The sequence below is a fragment of the Vanacampus margaritifer genome, chromosome 6, assembly GCF_051991255.1.
Source record: "Vanacampus margaritifer isolate UIUO_Vmar chromosome 6, RoL_Vmar_1.0, whole genome shotgun sequence".
NCBI lineage: Eukaryota > Metazoa > Chordata > Actinopteri > Syngnathiformes > Syngnathidae > Vanacampus > Vanacampus margaritifer.
In genome coordinates this window covers 21103770-21127668 of record NC_135437.1, presented here as the reverse complement: position 1 = coordinate 21127668, position 23899 = coordinate 21103770, and the positions used below count along the sequence as shown (strand labels likewise).

At 41.3% G+C, this 23899-nt stretch overlaps 1 protein-coding gene across 1 annotated transcript; it reads left to right on the top strand.

Moving 5' to 3' along the window:
- Positions 1-1236: 1236 nt before the first annotated feature.
- Positions 1237-23602, top strand: LOC144054092 (potassium/sodium hyperpolarization-activated cyclic nucleotide-gated channel 3-like). The gene is made up of 8 exons (XM_077569175.1): positions 1237-2320; positions 9929-10352; positions 11526-11687; positions 11824-12042; positions 14081-14227; positions 16206-16446; positions 17722-17886; positions 19121-23602. Exons 1-8 carry the CDS (start codon positions 1692-1694, stop codon positions 20614-20616), a joined length of 3483 nt encoding a protein of 1160 aa, XP_077425301.1. The 5' UTR covers positions 1237-1691; the 3' UTR covers positions 20617-23602.
- The last annotated feature ends 297 nt before the right edge of the window (positions 23603-23899 follow it).

Below are 23899 nucleotides of genomic sequence, written 5' to 3'. Positions count from 1 at the left end.
CCATTTTTTTTAAACTGATCCAGTTGCTGGTTGTTATTGATTTCCAAAGTAAAAGCAAATGTTTTGCAAATGTCTACATACTTGTCTCTTAAACACAAAAACAATAAGGAAGGACTACAATACATCTGAGAACATTTAAATTGGAGGATTTCAAATCAAATTAAAAAAAAATTATATAGCTCTTTATATACATAAAAGCACAATTCTAAGTGTTGTGTAATTAAAACAGTCTTAGTACAAAATATAAAAAGACCTCCTCCCCAGATACAGGCACCACCTGAGAACTATGTAAAAAGACATGGTGGGGCACAGAGGAACCATGTGAGGAAAAGCACCCAAGGGGACCTCATCCATACTGAGAGGGATGACAGCCCACTGCCATAAGGACCCATTTCCAGAGACCCCTGGCCCAGATTGACCGTGGTAGGACCTACACACGGTGTCAAGCCTAAGGAACCTTCAGGACAACCCCCCTGCCCAAATGAAAAGGCGATCCACCCCTCCCAGTGTGGTTGCCCCACCATGAGGAGACACTGTAGCTAAAAGCTAAAAGACAGCAAAATATAATGCTAATAGCAAAGCTTAAAGACAATATGATGAAATGAGCTAAAAGACAGCAAAATACAATGCTAATAGCAAAGCTAAAAGACAATATGATGAAATGGGCTAAAAGACAGCAAAATACAATGCTATTAGCAAAGCTAAAAGACAATATGATGAAATGGGCTAAAGGCTAAAAGACAGCAAAATACAATGCTAATAGCAAAGCTAAAAGACAATATGATGAAATGGGCTAAAAGCTAAAAGACAGCAAAATACAATGCTAATAGCAAAGCTAAAAGACAATATGATGAAATGAGCTAAAAGCTAAAAGACAATGAGATTAATAAATTAAAAGTGTAAAAGTAAAAAGCTGTGTCTTTAGCCAACTTTTAAAAATATAGATTTGGGCAGTTTTCACACGATTACATGATTATTAAAATAAATTGTAGATTAATTTGATGATCAATTGTTTTTTGTTTTTTTTAAATTATTAATTATGACAACCTTTCTTCTCAATTTGATGCTGTTTGGTATAAGTAAATTTGTGAGTTAATAAATACAGCATTGTAGTTATTTCAGTATACTTTTATATACTTTTTTTTTTTTTTAAGGTGGTATGCAAGGCGTAAACAAAATTTGCATTTGGCCAGTAAAGGTTGAGAAACAGTGCACTGTGCAAGTGTACCTGGTGTTGGATGGATCAGGGGCGTCAGGAAGTAGGTGGCATGCGCCATGTGCGTGCATGCGTGCCACCACCTTGTGCTGTCACCGCGCATTCATCCTGTAGGGAGGTGCAGAGAGACCATGCTTTGTCATTGAGCTGAGCAGCAGCAGTCACATTCTTTCACTCCTCCTGCACGTCCGACGCTCAGCACGCTGCATCCTGATGCCGTCTCGTCTACAAACTGAGGATCTAAAAACTGCGGATCTACACGCGTTTACACACAGCCTCCTCCACACACGGCGGACTTTGATTGTTGACGCATCTCCAATGTTTGGACCCGGGCTGGCGTGGCAAAGCGAGGCACGTCCCGAGTGTCAAATCCGACCCGTCCTGCCGATGCGCCTCCTCGGTGTTTTGCCTCCGCTGGCACTACAAATGATTCACCCCCCTGCTCCTTCCCACTGTGCTCTCCTCCCGTAAACAAATGGAAAGGTTCCAGTCTTCCATGCGCAAGCGGCTCTACAGCTTGCCACAAAACATTGGGCAAAGACCTTTTACGGTGGACGATGGAGACGGCGGTGACAAGGACACGAAGAGGAAAAGTATTCTGCTGAGACATTTGTCCTCTCTTTCTCCCGCAAGCAGTTGCAGGAGCATCGACGAGGGCAGCAGGGACGCTGCCGGGAAGACCAACTTGAACGGGGACTGCCGCCGTTTCAGGGGCAGCGTCTCTTCCATCAGCGGGCGCCATCCTCCCGGTTCGGATGCGGCGGAGCAGCGCCGCCTCATCCCGGAGGCGGACGCAGGTGTGGAAGACGGTTCCCCCGTAGAGCGCGGCCCGCCGGCAGAGGGTCTGAGCGGCGCGGCGGCCGGCCAATCGTCGCTGTTCGACCAGACAAGTTTCATCAAGTTGGAAGGTACCGAGCAAATCATCCCCGAGGATGAGCGGCTCTACCAAGCCGGATTCATGCACCGGCAGTTCGGGGCGATGCTCCAACCGGGCGTCAACAAGTTCTCTCTGCGGATGTTGGGGAGTGAGAGGGCGGTGGAGCACGAGAGGGAACGTGTCAAATCTGCCGGATTCTGGATTATACACCCGTACAGTGATTTTAGGTAATTCACGTGCAGTCAATTTGAAAGCTTTACACATCTTTTGGAATTACAAATTGCACATATCATTTAATTTCATCAAATGCAAAAAGTGTATTCAAATTCATTCATTGCTACAAAACTAGTGCTTTGCATTCATTGAAATAATAAAGGTAATACTTCATGATTGTGGTCCAGCACAGCAAAGTTCTGCATCAGCAAAAAACACGATAGCAGCATACGGAAATAAGTACAACACAACTGGCACACAACTTTTCATTATTATTATTTTTTATAGCAGAATTCCAATCATAAAATTGTGACTGTGTGTCCTATATAGCAAAATACGACAATCAGCTGGGCGTGCTAATACAGAGCATATACTGATCGTGCCACAATAGTCCAAATAGATCAATAAATTGCTTAATTTCTGAAAAGGACTCAAGACTTAATCACACATACACTAAAGGCCACTCTCACTGAGAATCATTCCATGCCTGCTAAATGTGCTGATTAGCATTCAAAACACCTGGCAATCACATTACCTCATTCCTGGCTACGCGGGAATGTTTTTCATGGGCGATCCAACCTATCACTTTTCCAAACAAACGCATCAAACCAATCTAAATTGCAATCCGGCGTTTTTGAGGCAGTCTTACACACTTGATAGCATTCTGCCCACCATCCCCATCCTTTTTGGTATCTAACCTGCAAACTCAGCCACCAAATGTGTGTCGCCGCAGTTTTCTTTGCCACTCATCTGAATTACACTTTTTTTTTTTTTTTGTATCATTTAGTAAGGCCAGTGGATTAGATTAGAGAGAATGCAGCAGGGGCTTGGACATGGGGTAATCAAAATAGGGTAACATGACCATTCAAGATATTAGAAGCACACATCAGGCGGGATTATTACCGGACAATTAGTTTAATGGAGCGGAGATGTTGTGGTTGGGGCGGGTGCCACCCGCACAACACGCTGACATGGACGGACGGGAAGAGAGATTGGAATGGAATCAAGACACCCAGCTGTTTGCTCTATGCTGTGGACTAGGTGTCATGGCGTCACGCTAGAGTAGTACTTTCGAACATATAGCCTATCGTATTCAACCCACCACTATTTAAAGTGCACACTTTGCATGTTATATCATGGCTATTATGATTGCCGCTTTACCACTGCCAGCCATTTTACAGCATTTAACTTTTTCAAGGTGCACAGGATGTATACACCAAATAAAAGTATTTTCCGTGATTTTAAAATCATCAGTAGGACGAAGGTCGGTTTGACAAAATGTTTCTCCCAGTGGACGAACAAACTGGGCTGATCTTGTATCTAAAATGGTGCATCCTTGCCATCTTGTTTCCAAGTTTGAAATTGACAGTAGAGCAGCATCAGACTCTTCCCCCATTCATCCCCGTTGAAAAATGTAATTGTCAAGTTTACTCATCAATGGCAATGTTAAAGAACTAGGTTGTTTTGCTGAATTTAAATGTGAACATATCACATAATAACAAACAAATAAACAACAAATCAACAAATAATGAACCACTGCACGCAATGCATTAGAGGTGCAACGATTAATCGCCAAATAGTTGATTATCAACTTAATCTAATACATTTTTAATAATCCCTGAATTGTTTTAGATTTAAAATTGTCCAAATACTCGGAATTTCATCTCTTCAACAGTAAATATCCCCCCTTTTCCGTAGTCTTCCATGATTTAGCTTTTTTTGAACCAAAATAAAACAATTGCTTTTACTTTGGAAAACAATCATCAACATTTTTACGGGTTTTCCTCACATTTGACCTATCCAGTATCTGAATTAAAATTCATTTATGTTTGTGTGCGGTTTGAATTAAATGTTCTGTTTTTGACAAATGCCATGGAGATGTTTGTTTTTATCTGATTCCTCAATTAATCGAGAAAATAATCAACAGATTAATCAGTAACTGAACTAGTTGTTGGTTGCAGACGCAACCCTACAATGCGTGCTGATGACTGTTCTATTACTATCTCAAAATCATGAATCCGTTTAAGGTCAGCCCCTTAAAACCAACTGATTTTTTTTTTTGTGCCAAATTTCCAATCGGGCAAGTTATAGAAACATGAAAAACATTCCCCAAAAATATTTTTTTGTTAGCAGACATTTATTTATTATGTTTTCTCTATTGCTTGTCCTCATTTGTGCCGTGGCCATGCTGGAGCCGATCCCAGCTATATTTGGGCAAGAAGTGGGCAACACCCTGAACCGATGACCAGTTAGTCGCAGGGAGCGTAAAGACGAACAACCATTCACACTCTATGGAAACTTTAGAGTCTTCAATTAACGCTACATGCAGAATTTTTGGAATGCGCGAAGAGGGAGAACATGCAAAAACGCTGCACAGGAAGGTCGGAGCCGGCATTCGAACTTGAACCTGAACTGTGAGGAGGCAGACGTGAACCACTTAACAACTCTCCAGCTCCATTTTGCTGTTGAGATGGAAAACAAAGAACCTATAAATAAACCAAATGCTTTTTTCCTCTGTGCAAAAAAATAATAATGTATTATGGGTGTGTTAATTTGACGGCCGCGCGTATTTTCAACCACTGTGTAATGAATGGCTGCTGTTTTAAAAAAAAATGTTTTTATTATGGCTGCAGTGGATACAGCAGCAAGCGTTCTGGACTCACTTGCATGTTAATATGAAGGCGGGCGTGAGCCTCAGTCAGTACAGGTGTGTGTTAAGCCACTGAGCTGATGCAGGCTGTTGTGCTTCAGCTGCAGTCTGGCAACAAGAGATAAGTATCTCCAGTACAAATGTGATCCCCTTTTTCAGCCGTCCTGTTTGATCTAAGCTCCTTTCGCAATTTAAAGCCTTTTTGTGTTCACTTCGCTTATAACTCCTCTCTCTTCGTGCTCTCGTGCTTTTTAACCGAGTTGCACTCTGACCCAAATCGTGCAAGATTCCTCTCCGGAGAGGTACACAGTCCCCACAACTGCAAGCTTTTTTTTTGACGAAAGTGGCAGATTGCGCCAGCTAGTTGCCTGATCTTTGTGGGTCGAATGCTGCGTGCACAGTCAGCTGATGAGCTAACAGGAGGGTCCGCGGAAGGGGACGGTAATGCACTGTCCCCGTCGCACTTTTTTTTGTGGTCCAGCTGTTTCCGATGTTCCACAGCGCGGTGACGTGCGCAGAGCCGTAATGCTAACTATTCAACATCTGGCTGATGGGAGCTGACTTCTGGAGTTGACATGGATTCCCAGGAGATAACGGAGGATTTAGCCAGGGAAAGGGATGAGCAATTAGGACCGTGTCACCGCAGCGACAACAGGCAGATGAAGAGAGCAATGCGAATACTTGGTTTGACAGACAACAAGATGTACGGAAAGAGGAACAATCAGTTTCGTCGAGGCAAGGCTCGAAATAAACGGTTTCGCTTTGCAGTTGCGAGGCAAAATTAAAATCTTGCGCATCATTAAAGTGGAAGTCAACCTTAAACATTTCTTGACAAAAATATGTTATATGTGACCTCACTAGTCTAAACATGACACTCTGATTAATATTACATTTACAGAATATAAGTTATGAAGCAAAACCCAGTCGTTGTTAATCCATCTCAGGGGGCAGCCATTTTTGACACTTGATGTCAACTGAAGATGACATCACAGTTGCTCAGGACTCAGGCAACGACTAATCACAGCTCACCTATTTTCTGATTGGTGATTGGTTGTTACATGCGACCTGAGTAACATTGATGTCATCTTCAGTCGACAGTAAGTGGCAAAATGGCCGCCCCCCCCCCCCCGAGATGGATAAAAATGGCTGGATTTGCTTCATAACTCATATTCCACTAACACAATATTAACCAGAATACCATATTTAGACTAGTGGGGCGGCATAGAACATATTATTGTCAATTTTTTTGGGGGGGGGGGGGGGGGTTGACTTCCCATTTAAAACCCATTGAATATCAAAACTGTGAATCAACCACCGAGACTGCTTCACTTACATCGCCCACCACTTGTAGTACAACTCGATGCTATTTACGCCGCACCTTCTAGCTAGCAGTGACCTTTGGCTGGCTACTGCTGCGACTAATCACGTTGCAGGGTTGCCCCCAAGTCCGTGATCATCGCCTCCGTGGCAGCAAGTAAGCTACGTTTTTATAAGTATCGTCCTGGCGAAGGGAGAAGCCATGCTAATTGCTACGCTAACCCAAGATTGACAAGGCTACCAACAGATAACACCTGAATGAAGTGCTTTGGTGATTGAGTCCACTTTTCACAGACATCTGACAGGAACCACGTTAAAGCAGAGCCTGTTCAACTTTGAACAGCAAAATAGCAGGCACATTAATGACTCTGGAGAGAAAATCTACTTTCTAACAGAACTGGAAATGAATTAGGGTATGCTATGTTCTACGTCAGCCAGGAGGAGTGGCCTCTAAGTTTAAAAGTAGCCTTCTGTGTATTATAAAAAATATTTACAATCTCAATAATGCTATTGGTTTTCACAATAGAATCTTGAGTTTTTATTTTGACGTCAACTGAAACAACAGTCCATTTTGTGACTGAGTAAATGCTCTAAGATCGATTTAATTGAGTATGTATTATTAATTTACACCACCGACAAGTGACTAAAACCAACGATTTTCAATGAAGTATTGTTTTAATACACAGTCATGTCTACAGTTGTACATAGTTGACGGGTATATAAGCGTATAAGCACAACTGTAAATGGACAAAAGCTAAACAGCACTTAATGACACAAAAATACAAACATCACCAAAATTCACAGGTACATCTCTACTCATGTCAACTTCAACCTCTGAAAATATCAAAACAATTGCCACAGTATTTTGGATTTGATGAACATTAAGCTTTTTTTCTCACTATCCAACGTGCTCACAAGTTTACGTACCCTTAGGGTATGTAAATGGTCATTACTGTCTTTAATTTGAAATCTTCCCTCAACAACAAGGGGCACAATCACTCAAACAATCACATTTTTATAAACAACCTCAAACATGACTCATTTTATTTGATTTTATCATTTTCATATTAGTGGATGCTTACGTGACAGTTGTGTTAAGTTGGTGTATCCGAGCCTTTTAAGTGATCCGAGCCTACGTAATGAACCGGTGCTTTGGCCTACACCAGTAATTCCTAATCTGGGTTCAATCAAACCCAAGGGGTTCGGTGAGTCAGTCTCAGGGGTTCGGCGGAGGTCAAGACACACACCAGACTCTGAATAATTTCTCATGATACGCCTTGCTTGGCCGTCATTGGCTGCAGGTGATCACGCTACATTGAAACACAGCGTTCTTATTATTTAACCATTATCATCATTATGGATCGATTTGCTGCCATCTTATCCTCGTCACAAGCTGCCTGCATCTATTCGGGAATGGATTACATCGGCACTTGTTGACAGGAAGGTGAGAGCCTCATTTAATCAGCTCTGAAAGTGAATCCTTTGCTGATCAACATTCATCCCTCGGGAAACAAGTTGGTTTTGAGGAGACGGCGCGTTAATGCGCTCTCATGTCACAAGTACCTTCAGGGGTCCTTCTTTTGGAGGCTGTTGATTTGTGTTTACTGCTATTGGTGTGCAGGTGTGTCAGGCTGCTAGTTGATCGATTGTAGGTTAATTAGTTCTCTGAGATGGATTGCGCGTGCGATCACACGCTCGCACGCTCAAGATTGTATCCAGTTGGAGTTTAGCTCGGCTTGGCTGAGAAAGCAATGGGCTGATGGTTGCCGTGTTTTAGTATCGTATTTAGATTGAAATCACTCTGTGGTGGACTTTTATAAAAGGTCCTTCATACATCAGCTACTTCAAGGAGAAATCTAATGCAGCATGCAAAAACAAAGGCGATGTAGATCTGATGGCCAAAATCAATTCGTCACGCAGCTCGAGACGGAGCAGAGCGCGCACCGGTGCTGATTCCTGAGCATTGAGTCAGGTGTGAAAATCTATATTTTCTCATGAGCAAATCAGATGGACTTTTAGTCTCCCCATCCTTGTGCCCTGAAGCACAATGTTGGACAAAAATAGAGGCATCGTGTTCTCAGAGATATTCAGCAGAAAATCGTGCAAAAAAAAGTTCTGCAAAGTTTGACTATTTAAGCTGAAGCTACTTTTTAGCATCACTTCACCAGTGGTGGATTCTTAACACAATTATAATCATGATGGATTTTGGTAAGTTCGAGTTAGGTCATGTTGATTTTAGAACATAATAAATAAAAAATCATTTACTAAAATCAGGCACAGGCTTGTGGCAAACCTACCTGTTAACTCCTTGACTTTCTTGTTTTGAGCAGATCAAACAATATGACATGTTCCAAAAAGCCAAACATAGCAATACATTATAACAAACAATCAAACAAGAAAAAAAAAATACCATCATCATGTATACCAGTGGCAATAAAGAAAGCTAAACATGCGCTACTCGGAAAAGGAGTGGTAAGAAGATAACTTATTAAATCGCACCCTCATCTTCCATCAATATACACAGCATTCATGAAACTTCCGCTTCCCTAATATTTAAATTACATCCATACAAGTCCTACTAATCAATAGCATGTTTAGAAAACTGGAACATTATATACAGATACAGTACATTTTAAATAATAATTTATACAATTTTGGAATGCAATATGTTGCAGCAATAATTAAATACCAACAGAGGTAATACAAATATTATATACCAACATGGTAAAGTATCATCAGTACCCACAAAGTAATGGAATGGAACATACCAGCATGATAAAAAAAAAAAAAAATAAATAAAACTTTCGATAAGAAAAGCCAGTGCGGGGGCAATTAAAGCTAAGCCCATTTAATTTGAATTTTTATTTCAAACGTGCACAAAAATAATAATTAAAAATAATGAAAATAAACATTGTGAAGCCAAAACTTGTAAACAGCAAACATGATAAGAAGCAAATAAGAAACACAACTTAACATCATATTAAGAAACAAGAGATATAAAGTAAGACAGCCATCAAGCCAGTCTTTGGTAGTACTAGTAAGTTAGACATACATGTTCCAAAAGGAGTAGGAAGAAGTATAAACTTCCTGTGAGAAAAACATTTTAGTGCTGTCATGCAATTACATTTTTAAAAACTAAATAATCACACACTTTTCCGTAATTAATCACGATTAATCAAAAAAATATGGTCCTTCTGATTCTACTATTTTCTACACAGCTTGTTACATATATTAAACTTTTCTGACACACATTGCATATCAACTTTGTTTTCATAAATGTCTAGATCTCACCCTAAAATTTGTGAGTAAATAAAGTGAGACATGATCTTCATTATTTCAGTATGAGTACTTTATGTAAGATTTTTGCTAGTTTTGCTGTGAAATTTTCTTTTGTAAAATAATCAGTTTTGGCTCAATACGCCACAGGAAACTGTTCTGTTCTTGGATCCCCTACTGTAGTAATATGTCATTTGGAGATCAAATGTATACACGCTGTTAGAGACTGGTTGATGCTTAATGGCATTCAAGTTTTTCAAAATGCATATGTAGTCAACCCCAAAAAAATGATCTGAAAATTCGTTTTCCCCACTGCAACTAATTGATTGTACCCAAACGGTTTTCTACTTGGGCTGCGTGGTGTTTCTGTATGTTGTAGGTTCTACTGGGATCTGACCATGCTTCTTCTGATGGTGGGAAACCTCATAATCATCCCCGTGGGCATCACCTTCTTCAAGGATGAGCACACGCCGCCCTGGATCGTCTTCAACGTGGTCTCGGACACCTTCTTCCTTATGGACCTGGTCCTCAACTTTCGCACGGGTATCGTCAAAGAGGACAACACTGAGATCATTCTGGACCCGCAAAAGATCAAGATCAAGTACCTGAAGAGCTGGTTTGTGGTGGATTTCATCTCGTCCATACCCGTGGACTACATCTTTCTCATCGTCGAGACTCGCATTGACTCGGATTTTTACAAGACTGCGCGAGCCCTGAGGATCGTGCGCTTCACCAAAATCCTCAGTCTGCTGCGCCTGCTTCGCCTTTCCAGACTCATCCGCTACATCCACCAGTGGGAAGAGGTAGATTTGACACAAATTGAGAAACTGTATTTACCCACACAGGTCCCCTAACCCCAAAAATAAATTTCTGTTAAAAATGCTCACTTTTATTTTTTTTTCTGGAGAGCTCAGTATTGTTCATTCGGTAATTTTCCCGATTTGACATCTCATCATCGTTGCTTTCTCTTTTTTTATTTTTTTTAATTTATTTATTATTATTTTTTTTTTATTATTATTTTTTGTATGTGGGTGTGTATGTGCATGTGCGTGTGAGTGTGGTGCTAACTTTTGACTTTTAATGCTATCACAATTTTTTATTTTAACCATATGTTGATAAATATCACTATGAGGTTCCTTTGGTGTCATCATCAGAATCACTCAGTCCAAAAATGTAGCAGAATGATGAAAATCTATTGTCGTATTGTAAGTGGCCAAACATTTGCGCACGTACGCAGTACAATAAGTTGACCTAACATACTGTGGATCTGATCGGCTCATATTTGGCAGTTTGTGGAAAATTCGGTTGTAGTGTCATAAAATGCAGATCAATCAATGATATCATTGATCGGATCCGCAAAATAAGACATTGCAGCAATCACAATCTCGTTCACTCGCTTGGGGGGAGGTTCTCCCCCTTTCCCCCCCATTGGGGGTCCCCATTTTCCCCTGTTTTCCGTGTATCAAATATATCATATCTACAGAAGAGGATTAGGGCCAGTGAAGAAAGAAAAAAAAAAGTTTGGCAGGATTCTCACTTTATTCTCAGAATTCTTACTTTTAAAGTTAGAATTCTGATTTTAATCTCAAAATTCTGTAGTATTTTTTAAACATTGATCAATATTGTATCAAGCCAACACACTTACTTAAGTGTGATCTTTCCAAACACTATTAAATTTAGTTCATATACTATAATGTCAGGTGACATACATTCCCCATAGGCCAGTAATATTGTTGGGCAGGTTATTACGCAATGTTGGAATAGCCTTTTGTTCTCTATGAAGGATTAAGAGCACTATAGTCTGGTATGGCCCAACTGTAGCCATCAGCATACAGAGAACAGAACACACTCCATTTTGCAAATCCTCTCATTGCATGAGTGAGAATTCAAATTTCATAGATTTATTTACTAAGAGCGATTCGTCACATTATTTCATGTCCATTAATGGTGATAATCTGTGTGTGTGTGTGTTTTAGGTTTTCCATATGACCTATGACCTGGCCAGTGCCATGGTGCGTATCATGAACCTGATTGGTATGATGCTGCTGCTGTGTCACTGGGACGGCTGTCTGCAGTTTCTGGTTCCCATGCTGCAGGACTTCCCTCCCGATTGTTGGGTCACTCGAAATAAGATGGTGGTATGTTTTTATTCATAATCGTCTCGGATAAACCACCACATCGACAGAAAAAAAGATTCCGATGTATACCAGCAACTAGTAGTGACAGCCCGTCATTTGGTACCTGATGCAGCTATTGTTCATTTTTCTCCTTCAGAATGACACGTGGGGTCAGCAATATTCTTACGCCCTCTTCAAAGCCATGAGCCACATGCTATGCATCGGTTACGGGCTGTACCCGCCAATAGGAATGGCCGACGTGTGGCTCACCATCCTCAGTATGATTGTAGGCGCAACCTGTTTTGCCATGTTTGTGGGGCACGCCACTGCCCTCATTCAGTCGCTGGACTCCTCCAGGAGGCAATACCAAGAAAAGGTAGGAGGACATGATTCGTCAATGCACTGCGATGACTTCTCAGGCCGAAGAGATGAAATAGTGAGGATAGCATAGGGCTGGGTTTAAAGAAATCGAATAATCAATATCAAATAGTTTTTCCTTTTTGAGCCTGATATTGATTCATAAAACTGTGTATCGATTATTTTAACTCATTTGCTCCCCAAAAACGTAGATACGTTCCATTTTAAATGTTTTAAGTGTCCCAAAGACGTATTGATATGTTTTTTTTTTTACGCTAGAGCATACAGAAGGCTTTGATGCAGTCTCTCAACTGCAAAGAACGGTTGAAGAAATGGTAGTTGTTACACAAACGGCCAGCAGGTGGCAGCAGAGCAAAAGAGATAAACCAGGTCCATGTTGAAGGAAAGCTCATTTACTCACATTTCAAAATAAATTTGTGAAAAATCATGAAACTTAGCTATATTATGATGCTATGTTGCAAAACGGAAACAGATAGAAATATACTTTTTTCCTGATGAAAGAAGAGACTTTAATCTTTTTTTGGGTAGGTTCCATGTTTTTATAGCAATAGATCACAATATTCTGTGGGCCTTGCAAAATCAGTCAAAATCCAGTAAAACAGCCAGCAACGAAGGGTGTTGTTTCAGAAAATAGCTGGGAGTGAATCAGTTGATCTCTTTTTCTCATAAATTCATGAGAATAGAATTTTAAAGACAGCATTTGGATCTTACTTTTTTCTTGAAATTTACTGTTCACATGAATTTAAAAAATATTTTCTTAAATTTATGAAAGACCTGACTTATTGCGCTGTAAGACAGTTCAGAATCTTTTTAGTTTATATTTACAATTATTGAATTGTGAAAATATTTTCATCTCATCCTTGCTTAATTATAACACGTGTTACTTTCATTAATAAACTAAATTATTTAACCTGTTACTGCCGCTGCAAAATTAAATTTGGAATTTAATGTTTGTGGGGTCTTTATTATGTCCTTGATATTTAAAGGGGAAGTCAACACCCCCCAAAAATTCTTGACAATAATATGGTATATATGACCTCACTAGTCTAATCATGACATTGTGGTTAATATTACATTTGTGGAATATGAGTTAGGAAGCAAAATCTAGCCGTTTTTATCCATCTCAGGTGGCGGCCATTTTGCCACTTGCTGTCGACTGAAGATGACATCAATGTTGCTCAGGCCTCAAGTAACAACCAATCACTGCTCAGCTTCAGAAAACAAATGAACTGTGATTGGTCGTTGCCTGAGCAACTGTGATGTCATCTTCAGTCGACAGCAAGTGGCAAAATGGCCGCCCTCTGAGATGTATAAAAGCGGCTGAATTTTCCTGCATAACTCATATTCCACAAATGTGATATTAATCAGAATCCCATGTTTAAACTAGGGAGGTCACATATAACCTATAATTGTCAAGACATTCTCGGGTTGAATTGAAGGGAATCGAATTGAAGACGTTATGAATCGGAATTGAATCGATTGAGGAAATTAGAACCGATACCCAACCCTAGGATAGATAATAAAAATGTAATGAATATTTCTCTTATGTCACTCATAACCAAGCATTTTCCTCTTTACGATAACCATTCTGTAAGGAAAATCACACTCGTAAGATATTGTGCATGATAAAAACTTCATAATCACAAACAGCTAAGTGTTAGCATAAAGTGAAAGGGAGATGTACAACAGGACAAAAACAAACTCCACTGTCCATTAGGGGTGTTTTTCCAGCGAGAGTACATGGCTGAAGGACACCGTAGTTAATAACATTAGCCGCAGCCTCCAGAGCACAACTGTATTTGTCAGATGGGACAGAGGCCCAAACCTACACTGTGGACAGGTTTCACAGATGGCCTGACAGTTGAGTGTTAACATAATGAGGCACATTATAGTCGGCCCCCTGAGCCAACGCATCAAACAGATTAATTCACATATGACATTTGCCGTGACTTTGCGTTTTGCCTTCATTATCAAATACATGATTTATGGCTGCTTTTCTTTCTGTAGAAATTGCTGACTTTCGTGTCCTGTTGCAGTACAAACAGGTGGAGCAGTACATGTCCTTCCACAAGCTCCCCGCCGACATGCGTCAGAGGATCCACGATTACTACGAGCACCGCTACCAGGGCAAGATGTTTGACGAGGAGAGCATTTTGGAGGAGCTGAATGAACCGCTGCGAGAGGTCAGAAGTAATCTGCTTTGGGGATTTTTACCTCCTGTATAACTGCCGCCGGGTTATAAATATATATATATATATATATATATATGTTGATTGCATTAGAAATGTAATCAAATCAAATGTAAAGCCCCGGCTTTACATTTGACATTCACTTTAACCACCACTGTCGCTACGTGGACTTGGCTGTCTCGATATCTTGAATGTCATTTACATTTTGTGGGAAATGTACAAAAACACATTTATGATTAAATTATTTTTTACTTAGGGTGTCTGAATGAATAAAAAAAATAAAAAAAGATTATAATAGATCTAAATGGCCTATGCATAATCTACCGGTAGCTCTATATTTCCACCATTATGTTTATAGTCATGTAATCTGATTAGTAAATGCTGGAGAGTGAATGAGGGCCTCATTAATCGAGCGCTGCTAACCGTGCTACTTTCATAATGATTGCAAATGTATCAAATGTCTCACAGATGTTATGATTGCCCCCGTTCGGGAGATCACAAGTAACAAAAGATCCTCTGTACTTTGTAGATTAAAAAAAAAAGGACAATGTTGCTGTCAATTGTATGCAACGCTTGTTTTGGTAGCTTGACACAAGTGAAAAAAGAAAAAAAAACTTTTCTTTTTTAATAACTTAATACCCGTACTGAGAAGTAGAAGCATTTACACTGCGTCTTATACTGCCCTATAATACGTGAGTAGGCCTTTGCAATAATGTGCAGGATTAACATAGTACCTCAATTTATGTTAAAAATTTGAGTGAGTGATTTTTGTGTGTGTGTGTGGGGGGGGGGGGGGGGGGGGGTGCAAAATGAGTTCTTGCACTTACTGTTGTTTTTTTGTTCAGCAGTTTTGTGTCATCCTTGAATAGTAATTTCTATGCAAGAGGGCACTTTGCACTGAAAAAATTATATTTAGTTGTTTGCTTCAAACTTTTAGTTGTTGGGGCAAGATAGTGGATCTTTTATACATGTATTGAAAAATGTATTATCAAAAATGAAATATATTAACAGCAAATATTTTGCATGTATTTTGTCCACTTATAAAATGGCACTTTTTTTTTTTCATCTTGTTAGGACGGGACTCAGCAATCTTTACAGTCAAAAGAGCCATTTTAGGGCAAAAAGATAACAAGCTTCCTTTTCTTCTATCTTTAGTCTTCCGTTTTTGGATTTTTTTGTTGTATTTTTTCATACTTTGTTTTTTTCTGTCAAATTTCTGACATTTTTGGCAATTTTGTGGACATTTGCCTATAAGCCTTGTCTTAAGTCAATTTTAGACTTTTTTGGGGGGGGCAATTTTATGGTAATTTCGTCTTTTGTTTTGGGAAATTTTATAGTTGCTTTTTAAACTTTTTTTTCTGCTTTAAAAAAAACTGACATTTTATGATAATTTTCAGAATTTCTTCTTTTGTTATTTGACATTTTATAGCTACTTTATAGCACATTTTCATTCCTGCAATTTTTGGCAATTTCATAGACATTTTATGGTAATTTTCTGCTTTTCCTCTTTCTTTATGGACATTTTATGGTCACTTTTTGGACATTTTTAGGCATAAAAAAAAACTAAACGTTTAAATACCTTTCGTCTCTATTTCTGAAAATTTGGATTCTGACCATTTTTGAATATTTAATTATTCATTTTTATGTAAATCATTATTTCATTTAAATAATACTTTATCCCAAAAAATAAAAATCAATATGTACAAAATAAATATATATTCATTTCTACTCATTTTTTTTAGAGATCCACAGGGAGCCACAGGACAGGAACTAAAGAGCCACATGTGGCTCCAGAGCCGCAGGTTGCAGACCCTTGGGTTAGGAAGTGCGGTCCTATGTGGCCATCCAGTAGTACTGATTAAAAAAAACAACTTGTGGCCCCCTCCAGCATTGAAGTTGTTTAAAGTTACAAATAACTGCAAAATTGCCTTCAGTAGAGTAACAAAGCATTTACTTCCCACCACTACTGCAGGAGATCATCAACTTCAACTGCCGTAAACTGGTGGCTTCCATGCCTCTGTTTGCCAACGCCGATCCCAACTTCGTCACCTCCATGCTAACCAAACTGCACTTCGAGGTCTTCCAGCCGGGCGACTACATCATCAGAGAGGGAACCATCGGCAAGAAAATGTACTTCATCCAGCACGGGGTCATCAGCGTCATAACCAAAAACAGCCAAGATACCAAGCTGTCAGATGGCTCTTATTTCGGAGGTAATGCCCCCCCCCCCCACACACACACACAAAACAGGCTGTTTAATGCATACTAATATAGCTCGTGGCTGGCAGCAGTTCACTGATGTGAAGAAGTGGTAATAGTCTGCCTTGTTTTGATTTATTTTGCTCAGGCACTCAGCAGATTAACTTCCCGCACTATTGCGGCTGGGAAAAAATGTCCACATCATCTCCTTAAAAGGGGCTCGGGACTAAGAGCAGCAGTAGAGATTGTTTGATTTTTGCTTTCATCTGTGGGGTTTCCCCCCATTTTAACACAATATTTATAGCTGTAGCTGATTTGTATTTTTTATTTTATTTGTTTTGCTGTAATGGAACATATATACAGTATCAATGACAGTTTTCACTATTTTATCAATCAGGGAGAAATTGCCCAGAAGCCTATTTGATGTTTGACAAAAAAACTAATAAGTCAGAGTTAATCTTTTTAGGGTGAGTAGATGTCGCCAGTGGTCAAATTGCAAGTGAAGGGAAAACGTGTTGGGGCAAAACACATAGATGATAAATTAGTCAGCAGTTCCGTGTGGACTAAAATAGATTAAATCAATAAACAGGACAGCGAAGTGAGAGCGTGAGAGACCCCGTGTGTTTGTGTCTATATCCTCAATATGTCTGCCCTCAAAAATATGTCTATTTTTTTTTTTTTTTTTTTTAATGGCGCTTTATTTAATTTTTCTGATCTGGCACGACAGATTAGGTCAGGACAAACTGTAAGCTGCAGAAATTGCATTAAGTGCTCCATCTGTGGAGTTCAGAGGCAGCGCTCTTCATGTTTCAGCTACCACTTACTAAAACCATTTTGACAGTTTGATTTGATTTCATTTCAAGAATGAGCACAAAAAAACAAGTTAAATATTTGTATTTGTTATTTGGATTTTTATCCTTTAGAAAGAATCAACCCCAAATTTTTATTTACATTTTAAAAAATTTCCTACACACTCTCAAAGTGGTGTAATTTCCGAACGCTTTTGTTGGCGGCATCGAACCAGTTCCGGTTGGACAAAACCTCTGCTTCTAACTATAGAAGTTTTTCCCAAAAAAAGTCAATATGATTAGGGAACAGGGATTAGGGGTTTGGATTTTAATATATTCAAGTCATTTGCAGTTGCACCTGAGTACGACCAGCCAAACTTTTGAAAAAAGTGTGACTTATATTCCAAAAATACGGTGCTCTACTTTAGCATTTTGACCTCCTTTAAACTGTTCCCATGCATTCAATTGGGTAAATAATCCTTCTTCCCGCCCCCCTTGCAGAGATCTGCCTCTTGACCCGAGGCAGAAGGACCGCTAGTGTGCGAGCAGAGAATTACTGCCGCCTCTACTCTCTGTCGGTGGACAACTTCAACGAGGTACTGGAGGAGTATCCCATGATGAGGAGAGCCTTCGAGACGGTGGCCCTCGACCGGCTGGACCGCATCGGTGAGACCTTTGGGGATACAAATTCCATTTCATTTATGGCTTATCACTCTTATGATAATTTGGAGGCTACCATACAGTCCTGATATTGTTTTGTGATTATGAGTGGTACCTTGGCTTACGATTATCCCATCTTTATTTATTTTTTTCAGCCATCATTTTTTGGGGGGGCTTTGTGTTGCAAGCCAAAAAATGTGAGGTATGAGCAAGCTTCAAATATGCCGCCACTGTAGAGGAGTGTGGGGGAAAAAAAAGTTAAGTTACTGTAAATACCCTCACCACAGTGTATTTAATAAATACAAATTCACATTGTATTGTAAAATGTGAATTATAATAAACCATAAATAGATGTGTATATAAAGAGGTCAACAATTTTTGTAAAGCGGAGGAATTAGGTCAAAATTCACAAACGCACAGACAAGAGGTGTCAAGTAACAAAGTACTTTGGACATTTAGGTTTAGTTCAGCGTTAGCATCTCCTCCAAGCTTTTTGCAGGTGTTTTTTTTTCTTCTCCATGTCACTCAAGTGGCGGCGTATCTTGAAAGCTGTAGCACTCTTAAGTCAAGGTACCAGTTTTCACATGTTTACTTGAAATCTGAGCCTGTTTAGTTGAAAACAAGTACATTATTTTGTTTAATGAATGACACAGACTAATTGTACCTTTAGCCATGTATGGGGAGAAATTTGTCTCAAAATTATTCACACAAATATATTTGTGATTTTCACGGGTGTTTTTGAGATCGACAATAAGGTTGTATTTTATTTCCCGACTTGTGTTAAAAAAAACACGTAACAGAAGATCAGATAAGGCTTCGTTTTCTGTTTTTTAATTTCCAATTTTTAAACAACGAACGGGGGACGACTGTGCATTTTCAAATGTGACGTTTGTGGATTTGAGAAAACACGTGAAAATCGTGGATATGTTTGTAGATCTGAAAAATCGATGTGAAAATGAAGCATATATTTGTAGATCTGGAAAATATATAAATATCGCAAATTTGATGTGTTGTTCTGTTACGGTTTAACTGGCATAGATAGATGAACAAAGCTACTTTTTTTTGCTAATTACTTTTCAGACCAATTAAGTGAAATTGACTAATTTCTTGCAGTACGTTTGTGAACCATATGAGATCAACAGTTGTCAATCACTCAATTAGAGGCTGCCTGTTGGGAACATATTGCACATTGTCTCCAACAATGCATTCCTAGTTTCTCTTCCTCTTTTTTTAACAACAGGGAAGAGGAACTCGGTTCTTCAGCATAAAGTCCAACATCACCAAAGTTCTGGCACCTTAAACCTCCAAGAGAACGAGATCATCCAAAGGATAGTGCAGCACGACCGCGACATGGCCCAGTGCACGCGACTGATCCAGACCAGCGACACGCAGATCTTGAACATCCCCCCGGCTCCCTCGTCACCCACCCCGGTCATCTGGGCCCCTCTTGTTCAGGCTCCGCTCCAGGCCGCCGCCGCCACCACGCCGTTGGCACTGGCTTTGGCTCACCACTCCCAGCTGCCCCCCATTCTCTTTCATCATCCTCTGATCCCTGGCCCCCTAAAAGACCAGCCAAAAAGAAGCCACCCTGGAGCGCTGCCATCTAGTGTCTGTGGGTCAGTGCCCAGTTCTCCTGTGGGTTCCACAAAAGTCCGCACAGGGGTTGAAACTTCCACTCTGACCTCAATCAGAGCGCCTCATCTGTCCACGGGGCCCTCCCCCACGCTGACGTCCCAGCCCATCTTCACCAGCAGTCTGCAGCCCCTGTCCCCTCTCGCTCCGCCGGCCTACCATCCTTCCCACCTGGCCTCGGTCTTCCCCGACAGCCAGGCCGCCGTCTCCTACACTTGCGCCGCTCAGCTCCACCCGCAGCCCTTCCACGGAGCCATGACCACCCCGCCCCACTCGTTTAGTTTGCTCCAGCTGGGGGAGGCGGCGAGACTCGCGGGGAGATTCCCTGCCCCCTCCTCTTGCGCTATAAGTCCTCTGATCTCCAGCTCTGTCAGCCCGATTCTAAGCCAGCTGCAACAGAGCTCTCACCCCATCACGCAGCAGATGGGGTCATGTCATGGAAGCGCCGGCAGGATCACCAGCAGTCTGAACTTGCCACATTTTCCCATCATAACCAGCACACAGTCCTCCAGTAGGACATGTGCGAGCGGAGGCGGGGCCGCAGCGTCTCTGGCGCAGCACAGCCTGGCGGGCCTCCGTTCGGTTTTCCTGCCGCAGGTTCTTCCCGAGCAGTCCGCCCTCGCTTCCCTGACGCAGTACGGCTCGGCGGAAGCATCGCCTTGCTACACGCCTCCTCTCCACAGTCCTAGCTTACAGAGCCCTGTCAAGGGAAGGACAGTTTACCAAAGCGAGCTCCCCAGGCCTAAGGACTCTCACAGCCCCCTTACCGTTCAGACCTCGTGCCCGGCCAAGGTGGCGTGCATCATCAGGGAGATCAACGACTCACCAGCCGAGCTCTTGACACCAGAAATAAAGACCATCTCAGGCTCTTACAGTTCTTTACACCACACACAAGACAGACTTCTGGCAATCACACCCGAGGGGGCAGCAAGCCCCTTCCCCTCCCCTATCGCCGCCAGTAAACCCCAAGTCACGATCCCGGGTCACGCCACTGCTGTCACCTGGACGTATGCAGGAATTGAACCCCAGAATCAGTTTCTAGCTGTCAATTCTAAAATGTTAGAGAGCCAAAACAACCAGTCGAAACTTTCCTCAAGTTTGTGAGGCTCAGACGCACCCTCCTGTCGTGAATACAACCGAATCCTCGGGATCCCTTTGAACCTGTACTTTTGCTCCTTTAAACATAGGAGGGTGTGTGATTCTGATCTGATTGCAGGTTTCCACAGAATGTATGGATTGTCGCTAATAACTGATTATTTCTAGAGCATATTTCTCCTTTAAATAGAGTGATAAAAGCCCAATTGGTGGGTATATAGCACCTCCATAAAAATAGAAATTTATCAAGTTATCTCTACTATTTACACAAAATGTGATTATTTCAACTGTTTAACCCTTGTTCCTCTCGACCTTTTGTCTGCACTTATTTACAGGTTTGATGAAACCCCCAAAACATTTTCCTTTAAAAAAAAAAAAAAAAAAAAAAACTTTCCCCTCTTCTCAGCTATGAATGCAAAGTTACACTAAAGAGAACTGGAGGAACTTTGGTGCATGTTGATTGTTTTCAGACATCGTGTGACGTTTGCATTGCCAACGGTAAGTCAAACTTGTTCACGGTGGATGTTGGACTTTGCCAAGGATTCATCAAATACACATATGAAATGTTTAGTCACATACAAAGGGGTATAGTATAGAATTTGCCGGTTGGTGACCAGGTAATCTCATCTCTGACCATCAGGGTTTTCTGGGGAAATTAGCAACGAGGGTGAGGAAAAAGCACCTCGAAATTGGAGGCCATGGTTCGCAGTCAGTAAAATACTCTTGGAGGAGGTCAAGGTCTTGTAATGAAAAAGAGCAAGATGAATCCTGAGGTGGACGGACAAATTGAGGATCAAGTCTATGCACCGGTCTGTCATGGTGAAGAGAAAGTTGAGCCAACACGAAAAACTCTCAATTTGCCTGCAGTTCACATTTGGTTAGTGACGGAAAGGACAAAATCACAGGTATAAATGGCCGAAAGGGATTTCCTATGCATGTTGTCTGGGCAGATTCAGGAGGAGCATTGTGGGTTTTGTCCTGGCTATGGAATAGTGGACAACTCTGTTGGAAGACACCCTTTGTCATTCCGCATGTTCGTTGTTGTTCGGGTTGAGAGAATGTTGATTTTCTGAATACAGACTGGAGATCGGTGAACAGGTCCTTCGAAGGATTTATTTTACAGAATATTCTGGACACAGCAAGTTACAGACAAATGGCTGCAGTTCCTCTCCTCTTGTGTGTCCTTTTCAGCGGACTCACAGCATTCTTATACTATCTTGAAAAAGTATTGCAATGCCTCCTTTAGTGTGCCGCTGTTGGGATGAGAATCGGCACCTCCAAATCTGATGCCATGATCTTGATTTGGAAAAGGGTGTCGGGGGTGAGAACCTGTCCCAAGTACTGGAGCTTGGGGTCTTGTACATGACGAGTGAGGGAAGGATGGTGTTGGGAGATCGACAGACGGATTGCTGGAATGTCTGCAGGGATCGATGTCAACTCTTCCGAGGTGATGAAGGGGCCGAACCAAAAAGTCAAGCTCTCAATCTATGGATTGTGACTGAAAGAACGAGGTCACGGATACAGGTGACCAAGTTTCACCGTGGGTATCTGGGCTCTCCCTTGGAGGTAGAGTGACAAGCTCAGTGATTCTGGAGGGGTTCAGAGAGAGAGAGAAAAAAAGAAGCTACTTCTCCACATCAAGAGTAACCAGATGAGTTGACTTGGGCATTTGTGCTCCTGGACGCCTTCCTGGTCAGGTGTCCTGAGTACACTTCACCGGTAGGTGGCCCCGGGTCTCTGGGCTTGTATGGTCACGTCTTTGGATTCCCCCAGAGGAGCTGAATGAAGTGGCTGGGGAGAGGAACTGCTTAGGTTATTGCCGCCACAGCCCAACTTTGGATAAATGGAAGAAAATGGGTGGATGTTGTTTGTGCGCACTCTTATTGACAGGACTCATCAGGTTAACTGTGTAAATGATTTCTCAGATCCGTCCTTGAGGTTGTCCTGGTTGGGTGCGATGTCCAACCAGGAGGAGACCCGAGAGGAGACCTAGGATGTGCTGTGTCACAGCTACCTGGGAATGCCATTGGTCGAGCTAAGGGGGGAAATTTACCAGAAGAAACTGGATAAATAATGGATGTTCTCATTTGAAGTCTGTACGTCTTCCAAGTCGTCTCAGCAATATTGCACAGCCGAACGGGGCACACAAATCCGATCATATTTATAAAACAAGTGAATGTAATATTTGTCTACCTGGGCGGACCATGTAGGTCATCAGGAAGATTATCCTGAGTGAAAGAGGCATCACTTTTGTCCTATTGCAACCTTTTTTTTCTTTTTCAGAGGACAGTTGGGACACCTAAGCCATGCTTTTTTGTATATCCACTCTGTCTTTCATGGCCATGAGCGAGTACTGTGATTGTGTCAGTTGTTAAGAAGCATCATAAGCAAAGAATCGACGGCACGTTTAACAAGCGACACGGCAAATGTGAATGTTTCTTGCACCAACCAAAGGGCTACCAAAGTAATTACTTGGACACGTGATAAACAAGAAATCCCGACGGGCCACATTGCTGCACATTTACCTCTTTTCATCGTATCTCATTCGAATCACAACACTGACCCAATCCTCTGTTGTGTTAATAACTACATGTTGCTTAGTCGCACCTTGCCGTTCAGGACTCACGGTCGGTCATGCCTCGGCATCCTCGGCATCGTTTAGACGCCCGGTTTGTGGATCTTGAGGATGAGTTCTGCCGCAACTGAGAGACGCTTTGGGTCACCAAGCAGCCTCGGCCGCTGGGCTCGATCAATCCCTCATTACTATTCTCCTCCAAGCCCACAAGACCAGAGGCGCGAGTGCAGCTCGGCTAGAAGGTTACTGTAGGGTGCGAGGTGTGCGTTTTCATACCAAGGACACTCATCAATTTCTATGTATTCTGTTCTTTTTTGATGCCTTTGAAATCTGACGATTCCGTCTCCTATGTACAGTATGGTAGCTCTATTTTATTATTTTAGGTATGAAATTCAATGCAATAAATGATGATCTGCTCAATGATGCGTGTCCTTGCTGTTGTCTCATTTCCAGAAGAAGAATTGCAACAATAATTTTTTGCTGGACTTTATATTCCATATGACCAAGTCCATAATACTGGAAACTCTTAGTTCATCTTGGCTTTCAGTTGAAAAGCGTGTCTAGTCATGGAGTGATATAAATTGATTTCTATCCGTTTCAACACGTAGCAATGAAACAAAAGGCAAACATTGCATTGAACTGCAATGATGCTAATGCTAAATGCTAATCTGTCAAGAGGATTCCGTGATAACACTTGGTCACTATACTTTACATTAG

Excerpts from the sequence above, each read along its gene's own strand:
- LOC144054092 (XM_077569175.1), top strand. The coding sequence starts at position 1,692 with ATGGAAAGGTTCCAGTCTTCCATGCGCAAGCGGCTCTACAGCTTGCCA. Across the intron at positions 2,321-9,928 it reads CACCCGTACAGTGATTTTAG|GTTCTACTGGGATCTGACCA; the intron begins GTAATTCACGTG and ends TGTATGTTGTAG. Across the intron at positions 17,887-19,120 it reads CGACCGGCTGGACCGCATCG|GGAAGAGGAACTCGGTTCTT; the intron begins GTGAGACCTTTG and ends TTTTAACAACAG.